The sequence below is a fragment of the Zootoca vivipara genome, chromosome 8 (assembly GCF_963506605.1).
Source record: "Zootoca vivipara chromosome 8, rZooViv1.1, whole genome shotgun sequence".
NCBI lineage: Eukaryota > Metazoa > Chordata > Lepidosauria > Squamata > Lacertidae > Zootoca > Zootoca vivipara.
Genome location: NC_083283.1, coordinates 845,215 through 858,200, shown reverse-complemented (window position 1 = coordinate 858,200; position 12,986 = coordinate 845,215). Strand labels below are relative to the sequence as shown.

The 12,986-nt window shown below is 54.0% G+C and overlaps 1 protein-coding gene across 4 annotated transcripts in view; it reads right to left on the bottom strand.

Annotated features, from left to right (window-relative positions):
- Positions 1 to 12,986, bottom strand: part of MROH1 (maestro heat like repeat family member 1) — a 47,130-nt gene that overhangs the window by 22,683 nt on the left and 11,461 nt on the right. For all 4 annotated transcript variants that reach the window (XM_035124606.2, XM_035124605.2, XM_035124609.2 and 1 more), the window contains exons 5-15: positions 12,764 to 12,926; positions 12,446 to 12,544; positions 9,691 to 9,842; positions 8,495 to 8,635; positions 8,093 to 8,185; positions 7,449 to 7,527; positions 4,543 to 4,656; positions 3,157 to 3,230; positions 2,365 to 2,484; positions 1,851 to 1,970; positions 770 to 914 (exon numbers count right to left, since the gene is read on the bottom strand). In XM_035124606.2, the coding sequence (XP_034980497.1) occupies positions 770 to 914; positions 1,851 to 1,970; positions 2,365 to 2,484; positions 3,157 to 3,230; positions 4,543 to 4,656; positions 7,449 to 7,527; positions 8,093 to 8,185; positions 8,495 to 8,635; positions 9,691 to 9,842; positions 12,446 to 12,544; positions 12,764 to 12,926 (1,300 nt within the window). The remainder of the gene's footprint in view (positions 1 to 769; positions 915 to 1,850; positions 1,971 to 2,364; positions 2,485 to 3,156; positions 3,231 to 4,542; positions 4,657 to 7,448; positions 7,528 to 8,092; positions 8,186 to 8,494; positions 8,636 to 9,690; positions 9,843 to 12,445; positions 12,545 to 12,763; positions 12,927 to 12,986) is intronic.

The following is a 12,986-nucleotide window of genomic DNA, read 5'->3' as shown; positions in this document are numbered from 1 at the left end:
CAGAGGAGTTCGGTTTCTGTTAATTGGTTCTCATGGGAAACTTACAGATTCTTGCTTCACACAATTAACTCAAGGCAGTGTCAATTTACTCTTGGCAGAAAGCCAAGGTCTGCCTGACCTGGAAACTACTCTCTGATTGGTTAACGACCAGCACTGAACTCTGTTATCTAGGAATGCTAGCACAGTTGTTTCTTGTTGGGTGTTAGGAGTAGGAGTGCTATGTATGGTTGGAGAGAGAGAGACAGAGAGGATTTATTTTGCTTTGCTTTGTATGCAGAAACTCTGCTGCTTTTATTTTCTTTTAATAAATCCTGTAAATAGCTATTCTGCGTCTAGCCGAATAGTCATTGCCACCTCAACTAGCTTCTGCGCTGTGCAGGAAAACTCTGCTACGTTTGGGCTAAAGCCACTAGAGCTATGCCTGACACTTCAAAATTCTAAGCCTCGAGCAAAACCCCCCAAATCACCGGCAGGCTCCTTGCAGGGAAGCGGTCAGGCCACAGGGCCTGGCCTGCACAGAAGCTTCAGAAATCAGAGCCAGTCTGTGCAGGACTCAAGCTGCAGCCCCCTTCAGGCCCTCTGCAGCCCCCCCTTCCCACCCTCAGAAAGGTCGTTTGCAGAAGAACAGCATTCAAAACAGCTGCCCGAATCAGGCAACGCCTGCCTTCCGCTTGCGCAAGCTGACTTTATGAATGCGGAGATTTCAGCAAAGAGCCAGCGCTTCCGGCAAGTGCGCGCCCAGCCGGCCTGGGAGCGACGGGATACAAACCCCCGGCTTCGTAGAGGAGCTGGAAGTCGGGCTCCTCCTTCTCTTGCCTCTGCGCAGCCAGAAAGATGAGGCTCTTGCAGAGCGGGGTGAGGGCGTTGCTCAAGTGGATGGGAATGACAAACTCCAGGAGGTACGGCCAGAGGACCTGCAAGGGCAAAGGGAGAAGAAGGCCTTGGCAAGGCAGAGCAGGCAGGCCGCCCGGCCGGAGCAACAGCAGGCTGCAGAAACAAAGCCGGATGCTCAGGAGACTCCCCACCTCCCCAGGGCATCCACGGCAGACTGGTGAGCGCATGCCTGGAAATCTGGTCCTAGCCAGAGCATTCCAAGGAATGCACAGGTGCAGCGTCCATGGCCCTGTCACGACCCACACACAGCTCAGCGCCTGCTGCTCTTCCCAGGCTCCAAACCGCTTGGGAAGCTCTCTGCGCTCCCTTTGGAGCAGCCCACCGGGAGCCAAGGGGAGGCCCGCAAATCCCTGGGACACTTTCCAGGCCATGGAACGGACTGTCCCACACACACCATAGGGAGCGCAAGTTGGTCATGGCTGCCCCGTGCGAGAGCCCAGGATGGGATGCCCACTCCGCAGCCGGTTTTAAAGAGGTTTCTGCATGGCCTCGGTCCAGTAGACCTAAAGGAGCGTCTCCACCCCCATCGTTCTGCCCGGACACTGAGGTCCAGCGCCGAGGGCCTTCTGGGGGTTCCCTCACTGTGAGAAGCCAAGTTGGAGGGAACCAGGCAGAGGGCCTTCTCGGTGGTGGCGCCTGCCCTGTGGAACGCCCTCCCATCAGATGTCAAAAAGGAAAACAGCTACCAGATTTTTAGAAGACATCTGAAGGCAGCCCTGTTTAGGGAGGCTTTTAATCTTTAAGAAATTAGTATATTTTAATGTTTCTGTTGGAAGCCGCCCAGAGTGGCTGGGGAAACCCAGCCAGATGGGCGGGGTATAAATAATAAATTATTATTGTTATTATTATTAGCCTTTGCCATGGGTTTGACACCAGTTGGTGGAGGCTGGCAGAAATCCTTGATCTGCAGCCCAGCAAGCAGCCACACCAAGCCCTTTCCTTAGAGAGAGACTCACGTCGGCCATCCTGTCGACCGTGGTGCTGATGAGGAAAAGCGTGTTCACACTGATGTCCCGGACGTGGCCGTCTGTCAAGTCCTCCGTTTCCAGGGAATGTCTCCGCGGGAGCTGAGGGGGCTGGACAGAATCAAAGTTACATAGGTAGAGAGCCCAACCCGCCTCCCGTCCCCCCAAAACACACCCCACTTCACTTCCCACAAGGCCTTTGCAAAGTGAAGGCACCGTGGACACGAGAATGGCAGGAGGGTCCCACAAACCCCCGCTAAGACCCTCGGCGCCACATCAACCCACGTGGGAAGATTGGGGACCCAACCCTGGGGACTGTGTGGGCCTGGAATTCCCAGGGCCAGGTCAGGGGAACTGAAGCAGAGAAGCTGGCCGCTGTCTTGGACACAGAGGAGATGCCTAGAAATGGCTCCCGAGGGTCAGGCCACCACCACCACCACCCCCCGCTTGTTCCACCGATCTTGAGTTGTGGAGAGGCCTGGCCTTGAGGTGAAGGGAGGCTCACCTGGTCCACGGGGAGGGCACACTGGCGGACCAGGAACTCGATCAGGGCTTCTCCGCCCGGCTGCTCCAGGTACCCGTGATGGGCCATGGCGCTGATCAGCTGCACGACGGCTCGCTTCACCTGTGGAAAAGCAACCGGGGAGTTGCCAGCTGGGTGGGCTGCCCTTGGGACCCATCCCCCCCTCCTCTTGCCCCCCCCCAAGACTTCAAGGGAGGTGGCTGCACAGGGCTGCCCTGCACAGGGGTCTCCAGAGGAGAGGGGGGACTCTTGCTGCCCTGGAACTGCTCCCCCAGCACCACGGAAAGACCTTTTAAAACATCGGCTTGCACAATTCTGGCCTCCCTGGCCCAACTTTCAGGGCAGCTGTCTTTTTCACTGCGAGCTGCCCTGAGTGGCATGATGAATTTCCTACGTGAAATACAGACACGGGCAGCACCTCCTCCAGGCCCCCTGCCCAGAAAGGGGAGCCACGTTCAGCCCTGCCATGGATGGGGGGCTTAGCTTGGCCTGGCCATGTCCCTTTGCATGATCCAGACTGTCGCTGGGCAAACTCCTGCCTCACAGGGCGCCTTATGCAGGAGAAGCAACTCCCCCCCCCCACAAGCTGGGCACAGGGCACACCCCTCTCCCCCCGGCATAAAGGACAACCCAGAGGAACCTTACAGAGCAGAGAGGGGTTGAGGGAGGCATATAAATGCTTGCTGTCGTTTTAAGAGCTCATGGGAGGCAAGAAGCATCTTGTAGGAGGGGAGGGGAGGGGAGGGAGCTGCCTCTTTCTGCCCCTCCACTCACCTTATTGCTGTTGTCCTGCAGGGGCAGCTTCATGGAAGAAAGGATGAAGGGCTTCTTAACCTCCATCTGAGATGCTGGGTAGAGGAAGGACAAGCAGAAAGGGCCGTTGAGCCGGCCAAAGCTCCACGCAGGCACAAGGCACCCCTACGCCACCAGCCCAGCCCTCCATGCTCCTTCGACCAGGGAGCACAGCATGGGACCCCCAACTGCCCCCCATGGAGGAAAGGCATGTGGCCAAGGCCACGGGGGCTATTTGGGAAGTGCTGGCAGGCAGCCAGGCAACACAGAGCTCCTCAGGCAGAGACACCCAGCTGCTTTTCAGTCCCGGCATCAAAAGGGGCTGTCCTCGCAAGAGCCCAGGAGCAGCCAGAGCCCACGGCTGTGAGCCTGGTTGAACCAAGGAGGGGGATAATCTGCTTCTGCTGGAGAGGCACCCACTTTCGCTGCTCCCTCCCTCCCTTTGCAGTCCTGGCTTGCCCAACACTGGAAGAGCCTGCTGTGCAGCCCCCCAGCCTGGCGGGGGCCTCGCCCCTTTCCCTTTCAAAAAGGGACCATCAAAGATGGCTGCAGAATTGCATTTCCCAACCCAGGCCTTTTCAGACAACCCAACAGAACAACCCTGAAGAGTCACAGCAAGGAAGGCAAACAGGGTCTCGACCAGGCATCCCCCAACTGCGGCCCTCCAGATGTTTTGGCCTACAACTCCCATGATCCCTAGCTAACAGAACCAGTGCTCAGGGAAGATGGGAATTGTAGTCCAAAACATCTGGAGGATGGCTGGTCTAGACCATAGCTGTCAAGTTCTCCCTTCTTAAAAGGAAAATTCCCTTATGCTGAATAGGCTTCCTCACGAGAAAAGGGAAAACTTGACAGCTATGGTCTAGACCTGTGGTTCCCCACGTGGGGCACACACCCCACAGGGGGGCAATTTTATTTTTAAGGGGGCCAATTCAAGAATGAGTTATTAACAGTGAATGGCCTTTTAGGCTTCCTCCATGTGAATAGGAGTTCACTTTTTGAATAATAAGAATTATATGTCACGAGGGAAGGGGGGGATCGGGATTTTAGAGATGCTAAGGTGGGGCATGGCCAAAAAGAAAAAGGTTGGAAACCACTGGGCAAGACTCAAAGAAGGCGAGAAGCGGCCAACTCAAAGCTCACCCACCCTTCCCTGAACCGGGCACAGGATGAGCCCAACTGCAGCTGTGGGGACCCAGGTGCAGCAGTGAAACGGGTGCAGGGGGGCTGGGGCCAAGCTGAGGCTCCCAAGGACTGGGTGGGGGGGTTGCTCAGCTTGCAAGGGGGGCATCTGGCCACAGCTGCTCCTTCTCTGGGGAGCCTAGGAAAGGCAGCCCCCTCCCCTCCCCGCCTCCCCCCCTCACTCACAGGCACTGTTGATGATTTGACGCAGGATGGTGAGGGTCCCCACTCGCATCCGCTCATTGCCCGAGTCCAGCTTTGGAAGCAGAAATCCCAGCAAACGGTCCGGGAAGGAAGAGGCTGCAAGAGGCAAAAGTCGAGAGCAGGATCGTCACCATTGTGTGAGGAAGGGGAGCGTCCTCAGTATTGGATTGGGGAACATTTTTAAGCTGGGCTACAGGCTGGATAAACTATGATGAAGGGGGGAGGCTTGTGTTTTCTTGCCGAGTTATTTTCCTGTTTAATTGTATGCTAGTTTGTTGTTTAAATGCATCTCTGTGCTGAAGGGGGACATTTATATTTGCCTACTAACAGCAGTAAAATAAGCTGTACTCCTATCTTAAAGAAGTAGGTGATTAACGAGGCCTTGATGAGGCCAGAAGATGTCTTGAATGGTTTTATAGCAGGTCATTTGCTGAGCCGTTTTTCCTTTGGGTGAGTGCCCCACATTGTAAACTCTTTTGGGGTACAGTTTTGATTTGGAGTTTAAACTGTAAAATGTGAAATATAAAGTGTTTCTAATTGGTTGAAAAATCAGGCCATTGTATTTCATCCAGCAGAGCTTTGCTGCTACTGAAGGCAAATTAGCACCATGGTCACAAATCCAATACTGTACATTCAGGATTGGCACAGTCCATAAGAAATCCAGTTGCAGCAGACTTCACTTAAACTTACAATAACTTATAATAAGTCTGAAACCAAGCATACAGTGTTCACTCAGCCACTGCCAGCTACGGCCGGACAACCAGGGCAGCCTTCCAGGTGGACACACAAAGGGCTCCCACCCAGGACCTGGAGTCAGAAGGCAGCCTCCCCACACCTCCCCAGCCTTAGGCAGGCCAATCCCTGCACCAATCCAGGAACCAGGGGGGGGGGTCCTGTGCAACAATGAAGGAGCCCAAAATGGGCATGTGTCACAAAACCATCTGATGACCAGGTCAGGCAGCGGAAAAGAAGGACTTAAGGCAGGCATCCCCAAACTGCGGCCCTCCAGATGTTTTGGCCTACAACTCCCATGATCCCTAGCTAAGAGGACCAGTGGTCAGGGATGATGGGAATTGTAGTCCAAAACATCTGGAGGGCTGAAGTTTGGGGATGCCTGACTTAAGGATTTGTTGGTTGAATGTTATAAGCTGCCGTTTAAGCCAAAATGAAAAAAAACAGATTCCAAGGCAGTATATAAAGAAAGGCAAAGTTACAACTATGTTGCAACATAAACAATACAACTAAGAGGAATACAAGCATTCCACCAACTAAAGATACCATAATTCAAAAAGCCCGGGCAAATTAGGTCTAAAGTTGACACTGAAAAGTTTGCGGTGTCAGTGCCAGAGGCCCCTCCCTTGTGAGGGCGTTCCACTCACTCAAGGAGCCACCACAGAAAAGGCCCTTCCCTGCTCTCCTGAGAAATGTGCTCCATCGCCTTCAACATGCTGTGGCTCTTTTCTGAACCTTTTCCAGCTGGAAGCTCAAAACACTGAAGGATCGAGCAGAAATCGACAGGTGTCTTTTGTACAGGTAACGAGCTGGGATTACAGGTAAGGCCGCTCCCTTACAGCAGGTGCTTCTAATCTCAGCTTATTACATACAGTGAAGATACCAGGTAGGCTGGCATCTGGCTGGTTGATAGGGGATCAAATACTTCTTTCACTCATCAGTCTCTGACTTTTGTCTGACTCTGGGTTTCTGGGGGGGGTCTTCCTGTTGTTTTTCTGTCTCTCGCAGCTACAATAAACCTACCATTCAAATTATGGGCTGTTCATTTCTTCGCCAGAGGGCAAACGGGCAAATTTAATTTAGCAGGGGGTCAAATACTTTCCCCCCTCACTGTAGTAAAGGGAGATAACGGCAGGGCTCTAAGGAAATACAGGCTTGCCAATAGATTACTCAAGAGATGTGGGGAGGTGGAGAGAGAAAGAGGAAGAGCTCTTGCACAACGGAAGTGCTAACTGGAGGGTGACAAGAAAATAAGTCACACTTCAGCCATGGACAAACGTTGCCAGAAGTCCATGTCCCTTAAAGAGCGACGGCTAGAGAGCCCTGTGATTTATGGCACTGCAGGAACCCCTAAGTGGGAAGGGGGCAAAACACAGCAGGGCCAGAGGCAACCTTGGCAACCCAAAGTGCCGAAAAGGAAGTTCTGAATTTCATTCTAAGCCACACGCACATGGGCTCCTATGGCTCAACAGGCCACCCCCCACTGGACCATGATTACACCAAGCTCTTTCCTCTCTCCCTGACCACCACCGCCACTAAAAAAGAATTTTCAACTCTGCCCTGTCACCAGGAACTACGGCACCTGCAGCTGGCCAGGCCCTCCTGCTCAAGGACTCGTGACGCAGGACACCCAGCCCTTCATTTTTGCCCCAGACTCGCCAGGCACAGCTAGAAGGGATAAAGGGGGCATTCCTAGGGCAGACCATTCTACCAGGGCCACAAGCGAGACCCAAAGCAGGCAGGGGCTAAGCAAGCTCTGCACTTTGGAGAACAGGCAAGGAAAAAGCTCCTCTGAAAGCAGAAGAGCAGAAGTCTGCTCCTCCCCAAGATTAGCAAAACTAAAAGTGGGACTTTCAACTTACAATGTATGGAACGCTTGCAAAAAGCAACACAAGGCCCTGAAGTCCCACCCTCTGCGCCCTGAAAGCCCTGCCAGCCCCCCTCTCCTCCAAGCATTTCGCCACACTCTGCCCAGGTCAGCTTCGCAGCCTTGAGGACTAGAAAGCTGGTTGCTTCTTTAAAAAAAAAAAAAAGGTTATCAGGAAACTCAGCTCCACAATGAACAGCAGACACAGCCAATTCACAGTGGTTATCCAGAGAGAGAGAGGGAGAGGGAGAGGGAGAGGACACTAGGAGAGATCTCCCTGGGCTCTTACCAAGCACAGTGAAGCAGCGAAGGACCTCATTGTGATTCTTCAGTTGGACTGGTGTGGAGGAGTCCAGAGGAGAGCAGATCTGCTCGAGGGAGGAGGAGAAAAGGCCAGTGAGGCAGGAACAGGGGGATCAGCCATTTTACTACATTTATTATTATTATTATTGCTCTCCAGCAGCAGCAAGCCAGTGCACCGTCTGGGGCTGCTGGGAGGGGTGGTTCAAAGCTCTTGGAGGGCCCCTGCCCTTTAAAGGGTCGTCTGTCCGTCTGCCCCCCCCTGCCCCCTTTTCCCACCCATACCTTCCAACTCCCGGTTAGAAAAATCCGGGATCAGCAGCACCGGCACCGGAAGTCGCTTCCAGACGTGCGTAGAAGCACCTTCCGGTGCTGCCCGATTTCTGGTGCCCAGACATGCTCAGAAGCGACTCACGGTGCCGCTTTGCCCGATTTCCAGTGCCCAGACATGGGCAGAGCACCCGAAATCGGTTCTGCGCATGTCCAGACATGCACAGAAGGAGCCTCCCTGGCAGATCCTGAAATCCGGGGGATTTACGGGATTTTTTTCCAATCCGGACTGCCAGCGGGAAACGGTTTAAAATACGGGAGGTTTCCGGCGAAAAACAGGAGACTTGGCAGCTATGTTCCCACCTGGAGCTGCAGGGCATTGAGCAGGGCCTCCAGCTGCGTGTCCAACGTGCGGCTGCCGATGTTGACTGCTGCCTCGAGGATCTGGCACAAGCTCTGCTCGGAGGACACAGGACAGGAGAGACACAGCGCAGCCCCAAATTAGCCCCCCACTCTCTTGGGAAGCAGCAGGGGAGAAGGGCCCTTTCCCAACCCCACCTCCAGCTGAGCCCCCCCCCCCAGACTATCCAGCCCACAAACCAGACGGGCTCTGGGAAAGTGGGGCGCTTGGCAACTTGGCCTCTGCCTCTCGAAGTCTTGGCAAGGGCTGAAGCCTAAAGGACTGGCGAGCTTTGGCAGCAAAGCCCAAGGACAGAGGCCCACAAACATCCGTCCTCTCTCCCCGGCCCCCTTCTTCATGCCTACCTTGGACACATAGTAGGCCTCTGCTGGCTTCCTGTAGAGGCTCAGGATCCCCGGGACGAGGCGAGGGAGCTGCTCCTCCAGCTTCTCACTGGGCAGCAGGTGGCTCATGGGGCCAAGCGCCTCCACAACAGCCAGTCTAAGCTGCAAAGAGGGGCAGCAGGGGGGTCACTGGCCTTCTAAGAGCCCACCAAGAGCCACCCATCCTTTGAACCAGGGGAGCTCAGTGGGCCTCTGCCAACAACACAGGGCAGAAGGCAGCAGCCTCCATACTGGAAATGGGCATTGCGTGAAATAATAATAATAATAATAATAATAATAATAATAATAATAATAAATTTTTATTTATACTCCACCCTCCCCAGTCAAAAACCGGGCTCAGGGCGGCTGACACCAACAGAATTACAATAAAACATAAAAACAATTAATTAAAATACAGATTAAAATACAGTATTAAAATTTTAAGTGCAGCCTCATTTCAAGTAGTCCATAAATCCAAGCCCTGAGGGAGGAAAACACAGGGGTCAAGCTGAGTCTAACCCAAAGGCCAGGTGGAACAGCTCTGTCTTGCAGGCCCTGCGGAAAGATGACAAATCCCGCAGGGCCCTGGTCTCCTGGGAAAGAGCGTTCCACCAAGTTGGGGCCAGTAATGGGGACTGGAACCATCTTGTGAGAGGTGCCTTCAAAACCAGCTGCTGGGCCCTCGCAGGATTCATGCCATTGCTCCCAAAGAAGCCACCCCAGGAAAGAGAACCAGGTTTAATTGAGATCCTGATCATTTCAAAAGCTCTCCCTGCCCATGCCCTGTTCCTCCCAGCCCACAGTCCCTGGCTCTTCCAGGCCCCATCAAAGGACTTCATCCTTCTGCCCAAATGGCTCCACCGCTCTCCCATGGCTGCCATCTTGTTTGCTCATTATCCAGTACTCTAAAGGGGCAAGGAGAGGAAGGGTGATCTGCTCCCCAGGACAGCGCAAGGTGCGTGCGCAAGGGAGAGACTGGGAGCCAGCTGACGTCAGCCGCCTCCGGCGTCATCTACGGAAAGGCAGGTCTATAAATGAAGGCGACCCTCGTGGGTGGAGGAGTCACAGGGCCACAAAGGAGAGCCAAGTGGCAGAGATTTGTCCGGAGCAGCAGGGGGGAGGGAAAGGCTCTCCTCTCCCCAGGGACCCCGGACCCCCAGCTCAACATCTCACCCCACCTTTGTTTCCCGGCTCTGCAGCCAGCTGTTGAAAAGGACTTCGTAAGCGCTGAAGATGTCGTTGGAGAAGGTGTCTCGCCTCACCGTCGGGTCTGGCGCCTGGTCCAGATTCGCCATGTACTCCTGGATGCTCTCGCTGAAGTTCTGCAAAGCTACAGAACAGACTTCATGCCAGCTGTGGCTCCACACTGCCCCCCCCAGTTGTCCCATAGCACACCTGGACAGCTTTAAAACAGGAAGTCCCTTTTATCCTCCACAAATTTGTCTCCCGGTCATGAGATGCCTCCGGGATCAGAAGCACCATACTGCTGAAGAGCAGCCTCTGGGGCACCCGAGTGAGGGAAGAGGGTGCTTGAGCTCCTGTCCTGCTTGCGGGGTTCCCATAATGGCCCTGGAGTGCACAGCAACCCCCCCCTTAGCCTGACCCAGCAAGCAGGCTCTTGTGATGCTCAAATCTACCAGCTCCCCTTTAGTTCCCCTGAGAGACAGAGCACAGCAGCCTTGGGGGCAAAGCACTTATCAAGATCTAGGCCCCTTGCCTGCAAGCTCAACATGCACAGCGCCTGACCCCTGCAGGCCCCACCCTCAACACCCTTTGTTCGAGGGGTGGGCAGGAGACCCTTTGCCCTCCTCTGGATCACCCAGACCAGAAACAGCCCCTTGCGACTAGTCACCTTGTCTAGGATCTGTTTGGTGTGAAGGCCGGACTCAGGAGCGTCTCCAGAAATTGTCACAAGGAGTCTTGAGCACAGCCTCGCCACCCAACATCTTCTACACAGGGTGCCTTGTGGGAAAGGAGCTGCTCCAATCTGGTCCCTCGCCTCCTGTCAGTCTCCCTTTTGATCATCAGCAGCCAGACTCGCTCCCCCCTTGGGCTTCTCCCCAATCCAAACAGGGGAAGCTTCCCATTCAAGGCTCTCCTTTGCTACACAGACCCTGCTCAACATTGCCCCATTTCAGGCACAGAGGTTTGGGGCTTCTCTGCACCTCCCCTTTCCTCAACTCTTTCCAGGCACAGCCTGCACTTTAAAGCTCCGTGTCTGAGCACCCTTTTTTGGCTCTGGAGATTTCCCCGCGGAAGCCTGCTCTTTAAAGCGCAATCGGAGCAAATGGCAATCTGCGAAAAACCTGATGTTTGCTCCAAATGAGCACTAAAGAGCAGGTTTTCACGGGGAAAGCTCTGGGGCAAAAAAATATCTATGCTCAGACACAGCGCTTTAGAATGTGGACCCATGCCTGGAAAGAGCAGGGCAAAAAGTAAGGGTGGATAAGCTGCAAGATGGGTTTTTTAAAAAAAGTTTTAACACAAAATCAAACATACAAGATATACATGTAAAGGAGATCAGTAAGAATTAATACCACAATAAACAGGCTAAGCACTCAAAGCTGGAAATCTGATTTTTAAGAAGCCAGTCATGGGTATGGTTAATGGGTGCAAATGTTCTTGTCATGATGCATTCAAGCAGGGGTCGGCAACCTAAGACCCATGGGCTGGAAGCGGCCCACAGAGGCTGTTTAACCGGCCCCCGAGCCACCCCCCAAACCAAGCTGCCTGCTCGGCGAGTCCCCGCAGGCTGCACTAAACCGGTGCAGCACGGCACAGGCACTCTCTTCCGCAACTCTGGAAATCGCTACTGCGCACGCCCAGGTGTCAGAAATCATGTCTGCGGCGCCAGAAATCACCTCTGCGCACGCCCAGATGCTGAAAATTGCTTCTGTGCAGGTGCTATTTCTGGCATCTGGGCATGCACAGAGGCGATTTCCGGTGCTGCGGACATGCACAGATGCTATTTCCGGCATTGCGCTGCGCCAGCCCAGCCCACGGAGAATCTCCACGGAAGAAATCCGGCCCATGGCCAGTAAAGCCTTGCCGACCCCTGCATTCAAGGGTCAAAACATTAAGAGGGGGAGAGGACAAAGATTTTCCCAACTTCAATTAGTGATTTTAAAGAAGAGAAAGTCAAACAGTGTTTAGTAGTAAATGTGGCCCCACCAACACTTTCTCTGACAGTTTTGCACTAATCAGAAGACAGAGAGATGCACAGGCAAGCATGTTCTTGGGCAATAGCCATTGCTTTGGGATGAGACCAACACTCAAGCCTTCACAAGGTGAAAACCACCACTAATTTAGCAGGGGAAATTGGAGCCACAATGCCTTTCCTACCTGCTGGAACGCGGGGCCTATTTATCCCACTTCCTGTCCAAGAATCCTAAATAAAATAAAATTGGGCTCTTGGGCAATCAGCGACTTGACCCACAGCCCTCCAGGGACAAATGTAAGCCATGCCCTGGTTAATATTGAGAGAAATCTGCAAGAGAACGACCAGGAGCAGAGTTGGGTTTGCAGGAGGCAGTTAGAGGCAAGGAGCTTTCCAGGTTCGATGGCAATTCCAGGATGGATGGCCAGAGTGCCCCTCTATTCATAGTTAGTAAGAAACGTCACTGATTTATCTTTGGCATGGTTGGGGATTGACTGCCATTTAACGCCACAGCTATTGTGGGGCATTTAGAAGATGCCATTATTCTTAAGGATAAATTGCTCTCCGTGGAGAGAGAGAGAGAGAGAGAGAGAGAGAGAGAGAGAGAGAGAGGGATCCAACTTGTGCCTATTTCATTGTTTGGCCTGAGGTGACTTTCTGCCCAACCTCTGAGCCCATGCAGCCCTGCCTGCCCCCCACCCACAAGGGCACCTACGAGTCACAGCTCCTGCCTGAGCCACCAGGGAGCAGTGGGGGGAACCCTGTGGCCATCTTACCGTAGCAAAAGACGGTCCTCATGTTGTCCTGCTTGGCCATCCCCAGCATGGGCAGCATCGTCCCCAGAATGGAGTTGAGGAATGGCACCATCCCAAACACTGGCAGGGAGGAGGAGAGGGAGGGAAGCTGGCTGAAACCAAGTCCTTTGGGGAGCTCGGACTTAAGAGCGTCAACCTGGAGAACCTGAGGGGGGCTGGGGTGGTGGAGAGGGGGGGCCTGGTCTTTGGCCCCAGAGGTTCCAGACCACCCATCCATGTCCTGGCTCCTCTCCAGGGAGAGGGAACTGCCAGGGATCGGGGAGAGAGACTACCACTGACCGTTGGTCATGGAGAGGTTGGCGAACGTCTGCACAATGAAGTAATGGGGCACGATTCCAGGCTGGAACTTGGTCAGCACCTCCTCCATCACCTTGTTGATGAAGCGCCTCCCAACCGCCACCAGGACATTGCTGGCCGCCTGCTGCCACTCCAAGATGACCTCCTGGAGCAAACGGGAAGAAGAGGCCTCGGCTGCAACGTGGGCCTGCCCCTCTCATGCCTG